Here is a 23,883-nt window from a genome sequence, read left to right as displayed (position 1 = left end):
ATCGAAATAAACAAGTTCCCAAGTGTGATTTATCATAGAATAACCCGAGTTTTTCGTTCTTATGCGAAAAAATATATCACTCAGGCTCACGGTCTTCGTGATATATTCTTACGCATAAGAACTCAAAACACGGGTTATTCTACGATAAACCACACTTGGGAACTTATCATTTCTTAATTAACTATCAGATGACTCATCAACCTGCCACGTTGGCTTCCAGTGGAATCGAACCTTCAACCATCAGTTTGAATCGTCATGCCCCAAATAGAAAAAAAACTCGCAGCAACGAGGATGAAAAGTCGAGGTTACGATGGTGAATAGTCGAAGCTAGATTGCGAAAAGTCGAGGCTAAGATTATGAAGAAACCGTGAAAAAGAGTAAATTCGACTTTTCTCCAAGATTTGTCGAAGTTTCTTTGTTTTTGAGGTTATTTAAGTGATCTTACGTCATCAAGGTTTTGACTTTCACCACTGCGATATCACCTTTTCCGGCTTTTGCTTTTCCGATCTTTTCATAAGCGGCGGTGGTCCTATTGGACACCGCATGTACATGATTATGATTTAATTTATGTTGAAACATGACCCTTACGGACATACCAAAAATGTATACCAATTTCATGTGAAATAAATTGTACAGTTGAGAAAAATTTAAAAGCGTATAAACTTCAGAAGATGATGTCATCTGAGGGACATATAGTTGCCAAGAAAGAAGTCGATGAGTTCATCAAGAATTGTTGTGAAGCCATTGGTATACAGGCCGAGCATAGCAGTGTTCTAGCGGATGTGTTAGTATCTGCAGATTACAGAGGGCATTATAGCCATGGTATCAAAAACATCGGTAAGTTTTTAGGGTTATCACGACAGGTAGAAAGTCTTAAAGAGCCACTGTAGCCATGCAAAATTCAAAGAATTGGTAGTAAATTTTCCTAGGGCATTATAGCCATGGTACAAAGAAATAAAACGTGCGGGAAGAGGCATTATAACCATAATAAAAAATATGGAATCTGTGGAAAGAGGATAATAGCCATTGTACAAAGATATGGAATGTGTGGAAAGAGGATTATAGAAATGGCACAAAGGTATGGAATGTGTAGGAAGAGGCATTATAGCCGTGGTACAAAGGTATGGAATGTGTGGGAAGTGGCATTATAGCCATGGTGCAAAGATGTGGATTGTGTGGGAAGTGGCATTATAGCCATGGTGCAAAGATGTGGATTGTGTGGGAAGTGGCATTATAGCCGTGGTGCAAAGGTATGGAATGTGTGGTAAGTGGCATTATAGCCATGGTGCAAAGATGTGGATTGTGTGGGAGGAGGCATTATAGCCATGGTGCAAAGATGTGGATTGTGTGGGAAGAGGCATTATAGCCATGGTGCAAAGGAGTGGAATGTGTGGGAAAGAGGTATTATAGTCATAGTACAAAGATATGGAATGTGTGGGAAGAGGCATAACAGCCATGGTACAAAGGTATGGAATGTGTGAGAAGAGGCATTATAGCCATAGTGCAAAGACAGGGAATGTTTGGGAAGTGGCATTTTAGCCATGGAAAAAGATGTGGAATGTGTGGGAAGAGGCATTATAGCCATAGTGCAAAGATGTGGAATGTGTGGGAAAGAGGTATTATAGTCATAGTACAAAGATATGGAATGTGTGGGAAGAGGCATAACAGCCATGGTACAAAGGTATGGAATGTGTGGGAAGAGGCATAACAGCCATGGTACAAAGATATGGAATGTGTGGGAAGAGGCATAACAGCCATGGTACAAAGGTATGGAATGTGTGGGAAGAGGCATAACAGCCATGGTACAAAGATATTGAATGTGTGGGAAGAGGCATAACAGCCATGGTACAAAGGTATGGAATGTGTGGGAAGAGGCATAACAGCCATGGTACAAAGATATGGAATGTGTGGGAAGAGGCATAACAGCCATGGTACAAAGATATGGAATGTGTGGGAAGAGGCATAACAGCCATGGTACAAAGATATGGAATGTGTGGGAAGAGGCATAACAGCCATGGTACAAAGGTATGGAATGTGTGAGAAGAGGCATTATAGCCATGGTGCAAAGACAGGGAATGTTTGGGAAGTGGCATTTTAGCCATGGAAAAAGATATGGAATGTGTGGGAAGATGCATAATAGCCATGGAAAAAATGTGTGGAATATGTGGAAAGAGACATTGTAGCCATGGTACAAAGATATGGAATGTTTGGGAAGGAGCAGTATAGCCATGGTACAAGGGTATGGACTGTTTGGGACCAGGCATTATAGCCATGGTACAAAAATGCGATATGTTGCCACAGTTAATGAATGTTATGTGTGCGAAGGGGAATGACAGCTTAATTCCAAAGATTAAGCATGTGTGCGAAAGGGATAATACCCATGACAACAAATACTTCGGTAAGTTTTGCTACGTTAAGATTAAAAAGGAAATATGTAAACTTTGTGCTAATGCATTTAGATATGGTTTTATTAACATGGTATGTTGAAACCGCAAAGTAACGTGTCTATTCTAGATCACTTACAATTAAAGATTCATCACTAGCATCATGACTCCCTGTTTTACTCCGGTGCAAGAGTCCATGACATTTTATATAGGAATAACAGCATAAGAAACAACGTATCGGCTCTATTATTTAAATTTTTCTCAGCTATGCAATATTGGACACAACAGCAGATACCATATGGATGTTCGTACGATATGGATGTGCGTACGATATGGATGTGCGTACCATATGGATCAGACTGAGCCAATACCAAACTCAGCTGGGCCAATATGAGAAAATCAGAGCTAATACGAAAAATAAGGACCAATATAAAAAAAAAACAGCAAGACTGATGCGAGAAAACTGGGCCAATACTTGACTCAAACATTTTGATTTATTTTTATGTGCAATCACGGAGACCGGTAATAAAATTTGTATTAATCAAGTGATATCTTAATGGCCTTGTCATTTGTCCTGTCATATTGGTCCTATGGTTTCGGTCTCGAAAAATACGACCACCCATCCTCTGAAAAATGTCAAGACAAATATGAAATCATTTGATTTAAAACAGTACACTGTATTACTACAGATGTGTACTTAAACGATGTGAGAAATAAAGTAACAGCAGTGGCAGGTATTCCAGAAATTGTCAAGCAGTCGGCGTCAACAGCACTGGTAGATGGGAATAATTTACTAGGTAAATAATTTTATATGAAACAGTTTGCATGCATTTTAAACTATTGTGACATTGCGACAGACAAATTTTTATGTTGTATTGGACATTTATTTAATGTTTTGTTTATAAGCAAAATTCAACACATACGCACTATTACATTTAGTGCTTTTAGACCTCGTGACATATTTGGGAAACAGTTTTAACTTTATGGCTCATGTATTGAATGTTGATTATTGCAGGCCCTGTTGTTGGAAGGTTTTGCATGGATCTTGCAATCGAGGAGGCAAAAAGTACAGGCATTGGATGGGTTTCTGCAAGAGGTTTGGTGTTTCAGCTTACATAGAAACGAATATTTTAAAAATCAAACCACAACTGTTTGTTGTTGATTTTTCTATTATTTTTTAGGTCCTGCTATTACTTACTTCTCTCATATTGGTGCGTTATATTGGAATCACAAAATTCTAAAACAAAATTATCCATATAGAAACATCAGTGTATTCCGCGGATATTGAACTTATTCTTCTGATCTTCACCGATAATCTTTTGTTTTTCTTTTTTTTTTCCCTTTTTTTTTCTTTTTTATGCGGGGGATAGTTTTTCTTTTCTCTTTTTCAAACCTGGCCCGTGGGAGATGATGTTTTCTTTATTTTTCAGAGTCAAATCATTTTGGCATGGCTGCTTGGTATGGCCTTCGTGCAGTAAATCATGGTTTGGTTGTAAGTAACATATACCAGGAAACATACTAAATATGTCATTTTATTTTTTACTTAATCAGCCATACAGATTTCATTTATTACAAAAGAAATAGATGGTCATTACGCGAGTGTAAAAAAATAAAAATAAAACGGCAGATTATCCTGCTAGTGCAAGGATAGCAAAATACACAATAATATATTAGGCTATAATCCCATGTTATTTTTTAATACATTTACAGAAGAATATGTCCGAACGTCAAAGCACAAAAATTGTGCAGCGGTGCTTAGCAACATTCTTTCTCTATACAAAATTATTCTACGATTTTCATTCATCATCCGTGGAGTTTTAGTCTTAAAAGTACCACAGTCCATACCGAACATATTAATCAAACATCAACAGAAAATATATCAAAAGGTAATAAATCATTTCAACACAAAGAGATAACTGGTAAGTATGCCTATTCTTATCTTATTGCTGTATCCGAATAATAATACTAGATATCTTCGCTTTTTTTTCTGATTTCTGTGTACACCAAATTATTGCAAAAATATATTACTTTCGAAGGGAATGGCATTTACGAACACCGGAAGTAGCATGGCACCATCCCGAGCGAGACAAAATGCGCTTGGTACCAATCCTATCTGTGTTGCAGCACCGGGGAACGACGGGGATTGTTTTGTTCTAGACATGGCGACTACTACGGTAGCATTTGGAAAAGTAAGAGTACAGTATTTTGGTTTTCATTATCGCTCGTGAACATACCCAGTCAAACCGTTTATTAAATATCCTAATTAATTTTATTATCTATCACAACATCAAATGTTGTGGTGGCCGTAAAAGCTTCCCCGTAGAACAGAGTTCCATTTAAATGGTGTCAAGATCATATGAGCCGTGCCATGGGAAAACCAACACAGTGGCTTTGCGACCAGCATGTATACAACCCAGCCTGCGCATCCGCGCAGTCTGGTCAGGATCCATGTTGTTCGTTAACGGTTTCTTTATTTGCAATAGGCTTTAAACGCGAACAGCATGGATCCTGACCAGACTGCGCAGATGCGCAGGCTGGTCTGGATCCATGCTGGTCGCAAACGCACTATGTTGGTTTTCTCATGGCGCGGCTCATATATAGATGTACATTTATTAACAAATCTCATATACGTTCATACTCTGGTATTTGTTACTTCCAAGTCGGAATTTTTGCAAGGTTCTGTTATGCGTTTCATGAAAAGATATATAGCAAAAAAATAGACATACAATTTTATATGTATTATCTTTATATCTATAGTCTTAGATTCATACACACATTTTAACCTTTACCCTGCTAAATTTCTAAAATGGACTGGTCCATCATTCAATTTTGGCAGTGTCACTCATTATTCAAAGGGGTGTTTCACGGGAAATTTACTGACTGAATAGTGACCAGTGCATGCTGATCTTGGTCTGCACAGCAGCAGAATCACTTGCAGCCAGCAGGCTAAAGGTTAATATTGTCAATGCAACAGACGGACACTGAGTTTGATAATGTTTCTTCGTATCAGATTGCTCTCGCGCAGATGAAAGGAAAACCTATACCGGAAGGTTGGGCTGTTGACAAAGATGGTAAAGACACCGTGGATCCCGCTGAAATGTATGGGATACTCCCTCTTGGCGGGAGAGAAAACACATGTAGGTATATATGTATATATACACTTTTTAAAGAAAGTTTGCACTATAATTTGTATAGATAATCTCAAATTTTATAATAAAAATATATCATAATTTTATAAAGCCAAGTCGTGTCATGATTCGCAGGAACTTCTGAAGTATCTTTCAGATTTTAACGTGGATTTATTTGTTTTCTTTTCATGTAAGTCAGGTTCACGTTATAATTTGACTGCACAGAGAACACAATGGAAATATGAAGTTGTAAATCAATTGTTTCTTTTTAGTGGGTAAATGAACTGAACATTCAACGGGGTATAAGTTGTTATTGCATATGTTAATAAATATAGTAACAAATTTGCATTTAATTAAAACGTATATGAGCAGCGTGAGGCCGATATTTGCGTTCGTACCAAAAATCTATATCAGGCACACTTCCGGCTGTTCAAAACATCAATATATTTTATTATATACTTCCACTGGCAGAATGTCAAATATGTACAAACTTACATTTATCCTACAAAAGAATACATGGTATGAATACATAATTTCGCTAGCTTCTTCTTCTATGGTGGTTGAATAAGGCTGACACACAAAAAAATACGGCACTAAAATGCATGAATGTAAAACAAAGTTTGAAAGGAAATGACGTCTTACTCAGCGTCATCAGAAAACATTCGAAACGCTACATGCAACATAAAATTATTTTAATGTCGTTTTCACTTTAACAGCATAGTGGAACATATGCAATAAAAATGTTATTTAACAGAGCTGGTGTGCCTTAAGGCGATATTGGCATTCTACACCCAATACCTCACCTAGTATGCCAATATCACCATAAGGATAATAACCTCTAATTTCATCACATGACGTTGACATGAAAAATGTCATATGATTCCTTAAAAAAAAGTACAGTATCGAGCAACTCCTGAAATTAGCGATTGCAAGCGCTTAAACTTATATTGAAATTTTGAATGGAGATAACGGATCTTCGTATTAGTAAGCCTATGGCAAGACGGTTCTGTCAAGTTACATATGACCTTTCTTTTAATATGTTCAATTGTCGGCTAGGTATTAAATGGTCTTTGATCATGGGGCATTTCTTTTAGCATAAAATAGACTTTTAAAAAGTTGTTTGTTTCCGGTATCCCGACCTACCATAAATTTTTGACTCCATCCTAAATGTTTTTTTATGGCCTTGGAAAATATTTGTTTCAATTTTTTAACAAAAAGTTGCAAAGTTGCACTTTTTATGCTTTAAACATGGTCAGTGATGTTATGAATCAAAAGGCATAACCCCCTTATTTGTATTCATTTTTCACACACACACACAAAAAAAATCCGAAAAGTCTCACTTAATAAAATATATATATATATATATATACATATATAAATCCGACGTATCTACCCTAATTTTTTTGCATGTTACCGGAAACAAAGAATTGTCTTAGGCTTTAGCAGTATCGTAGTTTTGAAAGGAGACTTGTGTTCTTTTACACAATTTGTTGTTACATTTAATTTTCGTTAGCCGGAAGTAGGACTCTTATTGAAAATATATATACATTAGTATTTAGATTTTTTGTATGAATCCTATGTAGAATTAGTGAAATATCGACAGCTTTTGTAAGATTTAGATATATTATGAAAATATAATTTCAGTGTCACATTTACAGCAGGATACAAAGGGTACGGCTTGGCTGTGATGGTAGAAATGTTTTGCTCTATGCTGAGTGATTCTGTGTGTGGTTATAAGATGGCACAAGGTATCCACGAATCTTGCAGTATGGTAAATATACCTTACATGTCTGTTTTTGCCTAATGCCGTATCAATACTTCTTTGATAAAGTGTGAGATACCGTAAAGGATTTTATTTCTATTTATTTTTATGGTGTCTACTGCAATAGTTAATCTTTTTGTTATGCTTCCGGAGAGGAAGACCTAAGAGGTACATTGTTTTGGTTATGTCGGTCAGCAGACCACTTTGTTTCTGATCACCATCTTGGGAAATCTTCAAGCTTCATTGGATAATTAATTCACTGTTGTCTGGAAATGAACCCAATTAATCACTTATTAAATATTCGTCGCTTGCAGTGACATTTCACTTCTTCATCATCACATATGGTAACATTTCTCTTATAAAGTATGCGTCGCATGTGATAACATTTCTCTAATATAGTCGTCCTAACGTTTCTCTTATAGAGTGTTCGTCGCATGCAGTGACATTTCTCTTATTGATTGTCATATGTGATAACATTTCTCTTATAAAGTGCCCTGCGCATGCAGTGACATTTCTCTTATTGATTGTCATATGTGATAACATTTCTCTTATAAAGTGCCCTGCGCATGCAGTGACATTTCTCTTATTGATTGTCATATGTGATAACATTTCTCTTATAAAGTGCCCTGCGCATGCAGTGACATTTCTCTTACTAATAGATTTCTCATTTGATAACGCTGCTCTTGTATATATATATGATTGCATCGTGCGGTAGCAATGTTCTTATTTATTGTTCGTCTCGTGTGGTAATATTTCTCTTCTTAATTGATCGTCGCATGCAGTGACATTTCCTTTTTATTGTACGTCTCATGTGACAACGTTTCTCTTTTTCACTGACCGGCTAATGCGGTGATATTCCTTTCTTATTAATTGCTCGTCGAATGTGGTGACATATCTCTTAGTAATAATCGCTATTTTTTCGCTATTTTTTTCAGCGTTGCTTCAGCATGCTTATACTGTCATTTTATTCCGGCGTATATTTGTCATTTTAAAACTGGTACCGTACTTTCAGAGCCACTGTTTTGTTGCTCTCAATCCGGAAATGTTCGAAGATGGTTTTCAGGACAGACTGAGTGATCTGATGAATTTTTGCAGAAATCTCGACCCAGTATGTTAACTTATAGTTAATTTAGTTATTAAAAGGTCCAGACTGATTTCGTTATGTCTTTTTCTCAGTTTGCCGATAAAACATTTCTACCATTAAATGTGTAGAAGTTATTTGTTTAATATACGTAAATGATATGTTTTCTTGAAGTAAACACGAAGGAAGTGCTTACTGTGTAACGAATATACTACGGTAGTTCAGTCCAGGAGTAGTATAATAATTAGCTTAGGTAGTTGCATAGTTGTTTCCCTTTAATTCTGCAACGCCATTTGTACTAAATTACGACAATCCAATTCAGGTGGGTAGTTTCACGTTTTGTGGCCAAAATATATAATCATTCCTATAAATATTGGTTTTATTTATATCAGAAATGACAACATGTAACTTAAGTCAGGTTAGAATTTGTATATACATTGTATTTCTGGTGATACAGGTTCAAATAGCTAGACGCTATATAACGTAAGAATAACAGACGCTCATTACTTGAAATGGTAAGATATTAGCCTATCAGAATAAAACACTAGAGGGCGCTACAGACAGTCGTTGTAACCACCAGAGGGCGCTACGGATAGTCGTTATAAAGTGAGTATCACTGAATATTAATTCATTGTTGTGTTGAATTTCGAAGAGGACGTTTCGGCTGCATTCTCATAACGTTATACCTACTATACATTGGCTCAACCGTGTTTTCTATTGGTGCATTGTGCCGTAGGAAGGTTGTGTCAATAATAGTAGACAGAAAACGAGGTTTGCAGACAAATAGTTAAGGTACAGGTAGAAGTTTAGATAGTCTGTTAGTGTTATATAGGGACCGAAACCTGTGATATAAGTCATAGAGGACAGAAACCTACATTGATCCTTTATACTATATAGGGTCTAATCAAAAGCTAGAAAGCTTGGAGAAAAATTATTTATACATTTGCGAGGGATGCATGCTTCATTTACATTAATTAAACATAATTATTTCAACAACATAATCATTTAAAAATCATTTGTCCATAATCAAATAATCATAAGACAAAGAAGTCTGAAGGAAAATTCTATAATATCATATCTATTCTCGGTGCACGTTACAGAAAATTGGTGGCAGCGGTGGGATGATATCTAGATAGGAATAGATAGGTACTTAGTTTAGATCAAGGCACACAAACCATAGTCGCATAGACATATAATTAAGGACGCATCCCTGCAATAGACATTTGAATATTTTGAGTTTTAAACATGGATAATCAAAGTGACGAGGGACACGAGACTATAATGAGTAAGCTTAGGCTACTTGAAATGGAAAATGAAAGCTTGCGGGTACAGTTAGAGATACAAACTCTAGGAAAACAGATACTAGAAAATAAGTTACATATCTCCAAGACCCCTCTGAATTCAACAGAATTTTTTGACAAACTTGATGGTTACGAGACATTTAGTCAGGAGCATAGTACCCCGAACATAACTAACACAGTGCTCTATGAAAGGAAGCCTGTGGTATCTAATGACCAAAACAGGGCCACGGTAACGGATATAAATTCTGTCAAGACTGAAAGGCCATCTGTAACTCAAGGGACACAGACACCATTACTTGGCATAAAAGTATGGGACGAAGTACTGAACCTTTGGTTACCCATGCAGATACAGAAAATAATGATGACCAAAATAATTCTTGGGATAAATTCGTAACAAAAAGAACAAAGTCTCAAGGCTTAAATTTAGGCATCCAGCATAAGGAGGACGGAGACTTACAAAATTCAAAAGACCAGTTACAGAAACCCAGTCAAGAGCCAACCGTTGAAAAACAACAAAGTTCAAACAGGGTTATTGAACCAAAGTTTTACATGAAACCTGCAACTTTTGATGGAACAGGTTCATGGCTCGATTATAAAGCTCATTTCGAAGCATGCTGTGAGATTAATAAATGGACAGAGGAACAGAAAGGGCTTTATTTGGCTGTTTCGTTACGTGGACAAGCCCAGGGCGTGTTTGGAAACCTCGGCGGATGTAGACGTAGCTACAAGGACCTAATTATAGCTTTGGAAGAGCGTTTCGCACCGCCTAATCAAACTGAATTATACAGGACACAGCTCAGAGACAGAAGACAAAGGGCTACAGAATCTTTATCAGAGATGGGTCAGGATATTAGAAGGTTAACAAACTTAGCTTATCCATCAGCTCCAAACGATGTTAAGGAGACATTAGCCAAAGAACAGTTTATCGATTCCCTAAACAATTCAGATATGAGACTTAGAATAAAACAGGCTCGACCAGTAAGTCTCAATGATGCCGTTAGACATGCGGTAGAGTTGGAAGCTTTTAACAGGGCTGAAAGGAAAATAGTTGATGGACAAAACTTCATGCGTGCTGTCGGTCAAACAGACAGTTCACATGCCAAGTTAAAACATGATGTTGAACAATTACAGAAATCAATGTATGAATTAAAAAAAATATTGCAACAAAACAAAGGATCTAACCTCCCGCATACAGGTCAAAATTTTAGGTCACAACAAAAAAATAATGCAAGTAAAACATATACAAATTCAGGTTATCCTAATTCAAATATTCATAATGATAAGACATCAAATAAAACTGGTGTAGGTTACAAATGTCATGAGTGTGGAGAAATAGGTCACTTTAAATATCAGTGCCCAAAAAGACAGACCCAGACCCCTTCTCGAAATAGTCAAGGTAAACATTATGCAAATAATACTAGTAATAATGGATCTGGTTTGTTTATTGAAGTTAAAATCAATGGTTTTGATGCTACATGCTTGATAGATACAGGGGCTACCTTGAGTATTGTTTCAAGTAAATTTATGGATAGGATAGGTGCTCCAACAAATTTAGAGTCATACAAATCTGATATTATTACGGCTGCAGGCACTTCTCTCGATATTAGGGGACGCACGAAAGTTAACATTGATATTAAAGGCCATACATATTCGATTGATGTTATTGTTCTGAGATAGAAGGAGAAGCAATTTTAGGGCTTGATTTTCTGAAATCACAAAATGCTAGCATCGATATAAAAGGAGAGGTTTTGATATTGAATGGTGAGCGATATCAGTTGAATTGTTCAGGACCAATTGGTTGTTATAGAGTTGTTGTTGTAGAACGAACCGAAATTCCTGGCAATTCAGAAATACTTATTGAGGGGAAAGTTCATGGAACATTAAAACCTGATAAAGATTTATATTTAATAGAACCTTTGAAACGCCCATTTTTGGAGAACAATGGTCTGATAGCTAGATCACTTGTCAAAGCAGAAAATAAAATACCTATTAGAGTTATGAACTTGTCTGAGGAACCTCGTGTAATGTATGCAGGTACTCACGTAGCTTCGATGAGTCCAGTTGTGAATATAAATACTATAAAACCTTCTAAAGCTAAAGGTTGTATAAAGTTGCCAGCCCACATGCATGATCTCTATGAAAGAGCCTCAAATGGCCTTGATAAAAAGCAAAGCAAAGAAATTTTAAAGTTACTTACTAAATATTCCCATATATTCTCCGAAACAGATTCAGATCTAGGACGCACAGGTATAGTGCGCCATAAAATTCCAACAGGAGATGCCCGTCCAATCAAGCAGTCGCTACGAAGACTTCCTGAGCACATGAATACAGAAGTAAAAACTCATATAACTGACATGTTAGAAAAAGGAATTATACAAAGATCTTCAAGTCCATGGGCTAGTGGAGTTGTATTAGTGCAAAAGAAGGATGGGACACGTCGATTTTGTATCGATTACAGAAAACTAAATGACGTCACAATGAAGGATGCATACCCGATTCCAAGGATTGACGAATCGTTAGATCAGTTGTCTGGAGCAAAATGGTTTTCTTGCCTTGATTTGAGTTCAGGCTATTGGCAGATTGAACTTGATCCAGAGGATAAAAGGAAAACAGCATTCATGACAAGACAAGGTTTATTTGAGTTTCATGTAATGCCTTTTGGGCTATGTAATGCCCCTGCGACGTTTCAGAGGCTCATGGAAACAATATTGGCTGGATTACAATGGGATATATGCTTGATTTATCTCGATGACATAATTGTAGTTGGCAAAACCTTTCAGAATATGCTTGATAATTTAGAATCTGTATTCAAAAGGTTAGAGGAAGCAGACCTTAAATTGAAAGCCAGAAAGTGCTCCTTATTTTCAAAAGAAGTAGAATTTTTAGGGCACATAGTCTCTGCTGAAGGAATTAAGACTGATCCGAAAAAGATTAGTTGTATACAGTCATGGCCTATACCAAGAAATGTACATGACCTTCGTTCATTTCTAGGGCTCTGTAGCTATTACAGAAAGTTTATTCCAGGTCACGCTGATATCGCAAAACCACTTCATAAGTTAACAGAGAAGTCTCAGAAATTTAACTGGAGTGAGGAATGCACAGAAGCCTTCAATTGCCTTAAACAAAAATTGACAGAAACTCCTATACTTGCACATCCAGATTTTACTCAGCCATTCATATTGGACACAGACGGCAGTAATATAGCGATAGGAGCAGTCTTATCACAGAAAATAGATGGAAATGAACGAGTAATTGCATACGCAAGTCGGTCACTTACAAAGTCTGAGCGTAAATACTGTGTGACAAGGAAAGAGTTGTTAGCTCTTGTCCATTTTGTTAAATATTTCAGACATTATCTTTATGGTAAACCTTTTACGTTAAGAACAGATCATGGATCCCTTCGTTGGCTTATGCAGTTTAAAAATCCTGAAGGACAAGTTGCTAGATGGCTTGAAATTCTTGCCACATATGACATGAAAATAGAACACAGACCCGGAAAAATGCATAGAAATGCCGATGCTTTGAGTAGGATACCATGCAAACAGTGTGGAATAACAGGACATCCAATAAATGAAAGAAAAGAACACCAAGTATTGGCACTCCGTACCACGAAGGATAAAGATGATGAAGATACTGATATGACCTTACAAAAGGCACAGACGGAAGATAAAGATATACAGACTGTAGTAAAATGGCTAACAGAAAATGTCAAACCAGATTACAAAGATATAAGCTCTGAGAGTTTCTATTTAAAATCATTATGGGCACAATGGACAAGATTAAGTATACATGAAGGGTTATTAGTAAGGAAGTGGGAAGTATTGGGTACTGATATCATCAGGTTGCAAGCTATAGTACCAATTAACTATAGACTTGAAGTATTGAGATTCTCACATAATATAAAGGCTTCGGGGCATCTTGGCATAAGAAAAACATTAAGTAAAATTAGACAGCGCTACTATTGGCCAGGTCTGCAAAACGATGTAAGAAATTATGTTTCAAGCTGTGAACAGTGTTTAAAACGCAAAGGTCCGATACCAAATAATAAAGCCCCAATGAAAGTAGTAAGAACAGGTTATCCGATGGAAAGAATAGCAGTAGATATTTTAGGTGAATTACCTCAGACAGAAAATTGTAATAAGTATATTTTAGTAGTAGCAGACTATTTTACAAAGTGGACAGAAGCTTTTGCAATGCCTAATATGGAGGCTAAAACAGTAGCTAAGATTATGGTAGAAGAAATTGTAGCTAGGTTTGGAGTACCGAATATTATTCATTCTGATCAAGGTAGGCAATTTGAAAGTATGCTTTTTCAAGAAATGTGTGAACTATTGCAAGTTCAAAAGACAAGAACAACACCTTATCACCCACAGTCAGATGGAATGGTAGAAGTTTTTAATAAAACCTTAACTACTATGCTTAGTATGTTTGTAAAAGATAACCACAGAGATTGGGATGAGTATTTACCTTATGTGATGATGGCTTATCGAGCAACAGACAATGAAACAACAGGTATGTCTCCAAACTTTCTTATGCTGGGTAGAGAAACTTCTACACCACTAGATTTGGCTTTCGAAATGCCATCTTTTATGAAATCAATTCCTAGGTCACACTGGGTTTGGGAGCTTCAAGAAAAACTAGAAATGGCTCATAATTTGGTACGACAGTATACAGGTAATTCAATCAGAAGACAGAAAATGTTTCATGATGTTAAGCTCTCTTTCAATAGGTTTAATCCTGGAGACAAGGTACTAGTGTATTTTCCGGTAAAAAAGGTAGGATGTTCTTCCAAATTTACATCATATTGGAAAGGTCCCTTTCTAGTAAAAGAGAAAATTTCAGATGTCTTGTATAAAATAAACTGTGGTTTCAGAAATTCATTACAGGTAATTCATGTAAACCGAATACGAAAGATTAAAGATCAGATTCTTTCTGGGCAAGGGACAGAGGTCGAAAAAGAAGCTCAAGAGACCAATACGCATGGCCAAAATGCTGAAAATGTGAATTTTGAATTTGTTTCAGGTCCAGACATTGAAAACGAAGTTCAAGGGACGAATGCCCGAAACGAAAATACTGAAAACTTGAACACTGAATTTGTTTCAGGGCCAGATATTGAAGAAGTAGACACAAGAACAAGATTTGGTAGAAAAATTAAGAAACCATCTTATTTAAACGAATATGTATTTTCTACTTTCAGAATGGCAAACACAAAACAGACAAAAAGAAAGAAAATTGAAACCCTTTGTCCCTTATGCAAGCACATGATAGATGAAGATAAGTTTGTAGAACACCTATTGTTGTGCAAGAAGAAAAGCTTCTGCTGTGTGCTGTGTAAATTGTTCTTCAAGAAAGAAACCTATCTGAACAAACACAAGAAAAGAGTACATGGGTCAACCAGTGATGCTTTTCCTGGAGGTAGCAATATTGAACAAGAAAGTGGAGGTAAGAGTTGTGATATTCTCACAGACACTGTGCCAAAGAATATGCAAGACAATAAAAGTGGTCTTGAACAAGAGAGTGGGGATAAGAGATGTAATGTTTCCAGAAACATTGTGCCAGAGGATAAACAAGACGATGACAGCAGTAGTAATTCCGACTGGGATCAAGACCCAGATATTGAAATAGACGTTGAAACATGCGAGAAACAGGAACAAAGTCAAAACACTGCAAAGAATGATAAGGCCGGCGAGAATAAAGATTCTAGACTTGTAAATGACATAAGAGTTGGTAGGATATACAGAAAGAGGACGAATCCAAATCCAGTTATTGCTCCTGTAAAAGTAATGAAAGTGACAGAAGAAAAAGCTGTAGTAAATACACAAAGTGTAGATCAGAACGAAATGTCCGGAGACTTGTCAGATAATGACAACATAGAGCTGTCTGACAGAGAAGATAGAAATGAACTTCCAGAAAACCAGGGTACAGAAGATAGTTCAGTAAAGAAAGAAAAGGATGGGGGTCAAGATGATAGTGTAACCGTACAACATAGTAACAAAGTCGAAGAAGGCTGCAGTGTAAAATATGACTTAGAAAAAGAGAAACTCGAGATTGAGAAACGTAAACTAGATCTAGAAATAGCAAAGTTCGAGTACAAGAAGAGCCTTTTAGATAAGATAACAGACTTAGCATCTAGAATATAAGAGAACTGTGTGTATTGATACTGTATAAGACAGTCTTAATAAGTGTTTACATTTCTTTGTGTGCTTTCGACAAGCAATAAGCTTGCATATTTTATTACGAGAAACGTAATAAAAATATTTTGTTTTTGAAAGGTGTTTTGTTTTATCCATGCGGGACGCATGACCTTCGGAGGCATGGGTAATGTAACGAATATACTACGGTAGTTCAGTCCAGGAGTAGTATAATAATTAGCTTAGGTAGTTGCATAGTTGTTTCCCTTTAATTCTGCAACGCCATTTGTACTAAATTACGACAATCCAATTCAGGTGGGTAGTTTCACGTTTTGTGGCCAAAATATATAATCATTCCTATAAATATTGGTTTTATTTATATCAGAAATGACAACATGTAACTTAAGTCAGGTTAGAATTTGTATATACATTGTATTTCTGGTGATACAGGTTCAAATAGCTAGACGCTATATAACGTAAGAATAACAGACGCTCATTACTTGAAATGGTAAGATATTAGCCTATCAGAATAAAACACTAGAGGGCGCTACAGACAGTCGTTGTAACCACCAGAGGGCGCTACGGATAGTCGTTATAAAGTGAGTATCACTGAATATTAATTCATTGTTGTGTTGAATTTCGAAGAGGACGTTTCGGCTGCATTCTCATAACGTTATACCTACTATACATTGGCTCAACCGTGTTTCTATTGGTGCATTGTGCCGTAGGAAGGTTGTGTCAATAATAGTAGACAGAAAACGAGGTTTGCAGACAAATAGTTAAGGTACAGGTAGAAGTTTAGATAGTCTGTTAGTGTTATATAGGGACCGAAACCTGTGATATAAGTCATAGAGGACAGAAACCTACATTGATCCTTTATACTATATAGGGTCTAATCAAAAGCTAGAAAGCTTGGAGAAAAATTATTTATACATTTGCGAGGGATGCATGCTTCATTTACATTAATTAAACATAATTATTTCAACAACATAATCATTTAAAAATCATTTGTCCATAATCAAATAATCATAAGACAAAGAAGTCTGAAGGAAAATTCTATAATATCATATTTATTCCTCGGTGCACGTTACAACTGTAACAATCTAGTGTCAGTAGATTGTCATCTTAAGTACGAATCTTATCGTTAGTAATAGAGATTTGCGTTTTATCAATTGCATAACAAAAAAGCTTCTATTACGGCTTATTTTGAAAATGTTATGGCACGTAGAAGGCAAAAATCGAACGTATTATGGATTGATTTATTCCGCAAAAAAAGTCTGTAGAAGGCGAGAAAAACAGCCTATAATGACTATGTGCTTTCCGCAAAAAAACTCCACAGATGGCAAAAAGCCGAACGTGTAATAGGATGATTTATTCTACAAAATAGTCCGCATTCTCGACAGGGAAAACATGAATTATTGCTCATTACAGGCAGACGGTGAATCAGAAGTGCTAGCACCTGGTGATCCCGAAAGGAAACACATGGAGATATGTGACAAACAAGGCGGCATTCTCTACCATCCTAGTCAGATCAAAGCAGCGGTAAGTCATGATTTATGCCAGGTAAATTAGGATAATTTGTGATATTATGTAACTTTATAACAACAACAATGAAACGAAATGAAATTCTAATATGCTTGTTTCTGTTAAAATGACGTCACATTAACGTGCGATGGCGTCAATGCTTTTGTTGCGACCAAAAAAGAGCGCTACTATATTTTATCCACTGATTTAGATTAAGGGCGTATTAGAATACAAATAATGTATGGCATAATCCTGTTTTTCCTGAATCAATACACTCAAAATCGGTTATACGTCGCCAGAAAAATTCACTCTGCTACGCCATCGTGAAATTATTCCGCGGACGTATAACCTCTCTCTGTGCATTAATAACGTTAAAACACGGTTTTTCTATACGTTATTTGTTAAATATACATATGCGTTTCAAAACATTTTACATTTTGGAAATACCGCAAATGTTTTTGCCACCTTTAACCTTATCGAATAAACTAGAATGACATTATTTTGAAAATTCATAAAGTATTCATTGCTGAAGTTTACAACGTTTTTGTGACCGTGTTCAAGACATGAAGTCAAGGTGTAAAGGTGTATTATTTTTTATATTGTACATCATGTACACAAAAATCATAAAAAAAACTCCAAAATTTCACAAGCTACTTCCATCTTATGAGTTTTATTTTGAATAATGTCTTATTTGAAGCAATCTAACTGCCTCGTATGACAATACGCCATATAAATAGTAATGCATATTTCACAGAGAAAACACACAAAATCTCATTCTGTTTATTTTTATTTACTGAAACTCACAGTTCGCTCTGTTTGAGAAATATGATAAATACAGATGTCTATAAAACAAAGATCTATCCATGTAACAACTTTTAAACATGATGAAAGTATTTAGTACTTGACTTTTAATTTACAACTTTTAAAAAAACAAACACTTATGAAAATATGAAATATTGTTGTACATATAGTTTGGAATAACCTTGGCAAATGGCGCCTGCTATTGAAATACCAGTAAACTGATTATGGATGCATGCTTGTCTTCTGTCGAATCTATATTGAATTCAGTTATGTGATGCAAAGAGAAATTCGTTTGGATAAAGTAGTTTGACATTTTTCATCTAAAACATTCTGTGGTGGACAATACATGCCTATTACAAAAGTATTAAAACACAATTTTAAATGTCAAATTTACTAGCAATATTGTTAAAAAATGTAGTATATTATGGAAATAGGTATTTTTTTAAGAAAAACGTATGGTAACTTTTTTTCTAATTCATATATAGAACTGCTTTGAATAGAACAGTGAAAATTTTCAGCAAGAGTAGAAAAAAAGCTGTTTAAAGACTGATTTTCCCATGAAAAGTAATGTAATATTTATTCTGTTATACACAAAAATAAAGCATGGCAATATATTATAAACAAATTGATTTCTAGAATTGTACTAGAAATCTATGATAATTATAACTGTTATATCAGGGTATGAACTGAAAATGGAGTCATATTTATGTAAAATGAAGGCTCTGTGGTTTTCAAGATACAATGTATATATTTTGAGAACGAATGATTTAACTAATAAGAATGTTATCTCAAAAATCTATATATGTTTGTTTTGTGAAAAGAAAAATATTGGATGTTTTGAAAATATTCGGAAAACGAGATTTTCTATTTAACATTTATCATTGGTGATAAGGCGAATATCAAAGTTAACGGGCCTGACCAAATGATATTCACATTGGCTGATAAACACTTTTGTCAGGTCCATAAACTTGGATACTCACCTACCGAAATTATCATACAGTAAGTATGCTATTCTATGACTATATTGAAAAAGAGCAATGTGTATCTAACAAAAAATAATGCCAGATTTCAAAAGAAATTTATTTTACAGGCAGTCTACCCACATATACCAACTGCTCACCTAGACATTTTCTCAAATGATCTAAAAAGATATTATACAAAATATGAAACTTTAATGTTGTATAAAAAACCCAATTACATTTAAAATGATATCAAATCATGGGAAACAATTTTGCTTAGAAGAATAGGGCCTATCGCTTTCTGCGACGAATTTCATTTTTCTACGAGCCTTTATGTGACCAGTTACCTACCAATGAGATTATGTGACCAGTTACCGACCAATGAGATTATGTGACCAGTTACCGACCAGTGAGATTATGTGACCAGTCAGCGACTAATGTGATTATGTTACCAGTTACCGACCAATGAGATTATGTGACCAGTAACCGACCAATGAGATAAGCCGGATATAGGATGTCATCTGACTTACAGATATAAAGTACATTATAATGATTGTGTTCTTCTCTAAAACAGATTATTCGAGAATGCAACATAATTAATATCATTAACATTGATAAAAAAACTTAAGCAAACAAGATGAAATAGTGACAACTTCAAAGATAATTTAAACGATAATTGTATTTTTCTGTTTCCAGAACGAGACAGCCGCTAGACTTGGTGTTAAACCTCTGACGACAGTCTGACGCCACAGTGATATCTGGTTGTTAACATAATATAATATCATAAAACATATAAACTTCATAATATAGTTCTGGCTTCATTATATAACTTACATTGGATGTTATAGCAACATTTGTGCAAAATAAAAACTTTTGATCACATAAAAAAAGTTGTTGTTCTTTTTAATCCAGAAAATGATAATTTGATGATTTCAAAATGGTGATTTAATTTCATTCTACAATTTCAAACTCAGAATTAAATTACATGTAAATGGCTAATGGTTTATATTGCAAAAAAAAGTGTGGGTAATACACATTAGGGTATATCAGTTCAAGCAAAGAACGATACATGACGTCATTGAATATATATAAAAATAGTACTGTAGAATGTCAATAAGTAAATTAACCTACACTGGCACGGAGGCGTAACCCGAGTGGTATATTGTAATGAGTGCTGATTACCACTTAAGACATACGTATTTTGTATTATATAGTTAAACGTAATTTCCGCTTACATCATGCAATAAAAGGGAAAACTATTACCATCAACGCAAATGGCACAGTAGATAATATAACTAACCCTTATCATTCTGGACACGCCTTATTCTGCCTTTGCGACCAACTTAGATCATGATCCCCCTGCACGTCCGTGCTGTCAGATCATGATCTGCACTGTTCGCCATTCAGTCAGTATCTTTTTGGTAAGCACCCCTTTTAACAGTTAATGGTACTATCCAAATTGAAAGACGGACAAGTTCATAATAGAAATTTAGCCATTGAGTCCATATAACAAACGACTGCTTTTGTCTAGAACAGGATACTGTATATGTGTAAATTTTCGCGACGTCGAAATGTTCGTGATTTTCGCGAATTCAAAATATTCGCGGAAATATCAGCCAGTGTGAATTCCATTTTCACCAAGACACGTCATTATAGTCTAGTAAAGATAAACAAACTTATTAGCTTTGACAGTTCAGCAAAGGACCTTCGATAATATTTCCTCTCGAGAAACGTCCGGAATCGGTAATTGGCGAACTTTTTGACCCGGGAATATATCCACTTATACAGCATTTCTCTTTTGTCAGAATAAAACAACAGCCGTCCAACAGTACGACATACAAAATAGCCATTCAGTAATATTGCAAACCACATACCATTGGCTAGCATCAAGGGTAATATAAACCTCGATTATTACATGACTAAAGAAGGCTTTTCTTTTTTTTGAAAATAAAACGGTTTTTCAGTTTCAATGCAGATCTACATGCATGGCCATAATAGGCGTTTGCCACCGTAGAATAAAAAGAGCTTGGCCTAATCAATGCCGAAAAATAATGCATGAAATGAATATGAGCAAAATATTAAGCGTGTTTTTGGTCCATGTTTACAACGTGGAAAAACTGAAAATTACGAATATATTTAACGTATTTCTACCTTTTCATACAGACATTCAAATTAATTAGAATTGTCAAATATGTTATACAACTTGCTGAATGACCATACGGGAGTATCTTTGTTAATAAATAAATAAATAAATTAATTAATTAATTAACAAAACTATATACGCTAAACCTTCGAAAACAAACATCGAAAAAGGAACTACATATACGTGAATATCTACAAGTGTAGCACAAGTTTTAAAGATAAATGCAGCTCGCTGAATTTTCAATTAACATTGCACATGCCCTATTATATAACACTTGTTTTTTCCCCTAAAAACGGCATACTTTACTTTTTTAGAAAGCAGCTAAACATGATTCTTCAGAAAAAATAAGACTAGTTGAGTGATCTTGCAATGCCATTTTTTTTGTCCGTTGTCCTCTGTCATCGTCAGACGACCCTTCTAATCGCTTTCGGCATTTCTGATTTTAATTTCCGGTAAAGGCAGCTCATCAAACATATTCTCCGCCATTTAGGTCTTTAGATTCTACCCGGCGTTCCTTAAACTTCCGGTATAAATTTTCAATCACTTGAGCAGTAAGGATATCTGTAGCGTTATGTGCCGCCACGCGCAGAACATATACCCCATCCGACTTTAAGTATGACATCACAAAGTGATGAATCAAACGTCTTTCGCCTTCGCCTCGATATGTAATAACGCGTCGTAATGTCAAGTACTTCCGGATAAAGTTCACTCGTTTTAGCGGAAACATGGTTGCGTAGAAATGTGTGCATAGTGAAATGAGACTTGTCACACATAAAAACACTAACCAGAACCAAATGAACAAAAATATTTTGGAATTGAACAAATTTATCGGCAGAACACACTGGACTGTCCATCTCTGTACGTTCATCATTTGGCGGATTTGGAAGTCGCACATCGTCACACGAGGAAATCGTGGAGACAATTTCATATACTCAGGATTTTCGTCTGCGAGTCCTGTCATTATCTCAAAACCCCAAGCTGCAAAATCATCTCCAAGAAAAGCATTTAAGGCAAAGTATTGAATAAAAGCGTTTGTAAAGTAAAGAAATTTGACAAAAATTGCTGACGTAATGAAATGATTTCCGTATCGTCTTCCGCAAACAAAACACGAATACTGAGATACTTTCTGTTTGAGCTGAAGACAGCAGACGTCTTTGTAATGTTCTGACGTCTGTAACCAGGTATCTAAGTAGTCCGTTAGTTCTGCAAGTTTTTCATCTCTTTCTGCTTTCGGCGCCAGCTGTAGAGCGAATATCAAGCCAAGAACCTGAAAATGTACAAAGCCATGCTAAATATGATAGCGAGAAAATAAGTGGTCAATGCTTAAAACATTATTTAGTCAATGAGAAAATGTCTATTGACCTTTATCAGGAAATTCTTCGATCTGGTTATATTATAAGATACCTCCATTCCGTTATATATACGGACTATTCCAGTGACAAACGGTGGAAAAAATAAAATTTCAAAAACATAAGCAGATATAATGATAAAACGTCATATCGACTTTTGTGTGGTACAAACACGTTTCGAACTCCGAAATTCCTAACGAGTGAACTTGAAAAATAATTATACAACCCGTTTTATGCACACGTGGTCATCCGAACTCCTGTCTGTATTTTATTCACAGTTAAAAATAGGGGAATGTTTAATATTTCTTAAATATCAAATGAGCCAAAATCCGAGTTTGTTTCTCTGGGTTTGTGGTCATCTAATAATTGGCTTCAAATTCTGATAGAACGGCCGGCCCCGCAGAATGTTTATATAACTTATTGGTTGATCAACATTTTATGGTATTTGGAAATAAGAAGCCCGACCAACACAATGTTTTTATTTCTACAAAATATATGTGAAACGCTGACCAAATGCGGACTAAAACACATTTTCAATCAAGTTTAAAGTCTAAAATGCTAAATTTTCTTTTTGCCAATTTCAAAACAAAGATACTGATGGAATTTTATATGACTTTTCGTTTTACAGCTTAGCATACATTACTCGTTATGCATTCTTAACATTTAGCCTGCTGACGGCAAGTGATTTTGTGTTTGCGACCAGTGCAGACTAAGATCAGCCTGCACATCCTGATCATGGTCTGCACTGTTGCACTGTTCGCTATTCAGTCAGTAAATTTTTAGTGAACACCCCTCTGAATAATAAGTGGTACTGCCCATATTGAATGATGGACCATTCCATTTTAGAAATTTAGCAGGGTAAAATTAAATTACGTAATCTCACGGAAATTGCCGAGTGTCGTTACGGGCCCAGTGCGTGAATTCTGACTTTGAACGTTTGTGAATTTGGACCCAAGATAGCTATATGTTTGGCTGTAAGCTTACCTTATCTAGACTGATAGACGAGGAATATGTGAGAACCTTCCATGTGATACGGGGTATCTTGAACAACATTCCCATGAACAATAGTATAAATGGAACCCACTGGTAGTATGTCAACTGGGTTTCTCTTCTCGTATCTGGGTCAGCTGGTATAATGTTTTCCATCGGGACATGGTATGTGTTTGACACCCAACATATCTGAAATATTGAATGGCCTATGTAATTCAACATTAGATGATGTTTCGTATTTACTTCGATAGCCGGTAAAAACAGTGTAAAAAGTTTACAATTACTACTATTACTACTACTACTACTACTACTACTACTACTACTAAAATT

At 35.7% G+C, this 23,883-nt stretch overlaps 2 protein-coding genes across 2 annotated transcripts in view; one reads left to right on the top strand and one right to left on the bottom strand.

Moving 5' to 3' along the window:
* Positions 1 to 498: 498 nt before the first annotated feature.
* Positions 499 to 19,941, top strand: LOC123538831 (uncharacterized oxidoreductase YjmC-like). The gene is made up of 10 exons (XM_045323226.2): positions 499 to 837; positions 3,074 to 3,181; positions 3,400 to 3,480; positions 3,815 to 3,876; positions 4,421 to 4,573; positions 5,395 to 5,521; positions 7,171 to 7,283; positions 8,287 to 8,382; positions 17,219 to 17,329; positions 19,768 to 19,941. Exons 1-10 carry the CDS (start codon positions 672 to 674, stop codon positions 19,813 to 19,815), a joined length of 1,065 nt encoding a protein of 354 aa, XP_045179161.2. The 5' UTR covers positions 499 to 671; the 3' UTR covers positions 19,816 to 19,941.
* The window catches only part of LOC123538085 (innexin unc-9-like), an 18,567-nt gene continuing 12,048 nt past the window's right edge, over positions 17,365 to 23,883 (bottom strand). Inside the window, exons 4-5 of the mRNA XM_053529446.1 lie at positions 23,548 to 23,742; positions 17,365 to 22,481 (exon numbers count right to left, since the gene is read on the bottom strand). Coding sequence (XP_053385421.1) covers positions 21,681 to 22,481; positions 23,548 to 23,742 — 996 coding nt within the window. The 3' untranslated portion in view covers positions 17,365 to 21,680. The remainder of the gene's footprint in view (positions 22,482 to 23,547; positions 23,743 to 23,883) is intronic.

The sequence above is a fragment of the Mercenaria mercenaria genome, chromosome 18, assembly GCF_021730395.1.
Source record: "Mercenaria mercenaria strain notata chromosome 18, MADL_Memer_1, whole genome shotgun sequence".
Taxonomy (NCBI): domain Eukaryota; kingdom Metazoa; phylum Mollusca; class Bivalvia; order Venerida; family Veneridae; genus Mercenaria; species Mercenaria mercenaria.
The sequence above is the reverse complement of the archived record's forward strand: the minus strand, read 5'-3'. Positions and strand labels throughout refer to the sequence as shown.

Bases quoted from the DNA above. Each gene is read 5' to 3' on its own strand.
- LOC123538831 (XM_045323226.2), top strand. From the start codon at position 672: ATGATGTCATCTGAGGGACATATAGTTGCCAAGAAAGAAGTCGATGAG. The intron at 3,877-4,420 runs GTAAGTAACATA...TTACTTTCGAAG, and splicing joins CAGTAAATCATGGTTTGGTT to GGAATGGCATTTACGAACAC. The intron at 7,284-8,286 runs GTAAATATACCT...CCGTACTTTCAG, and splicing joins TCCACGAATCTTGCAGTATG to AGCCACTGTTTTGTTGCTCT.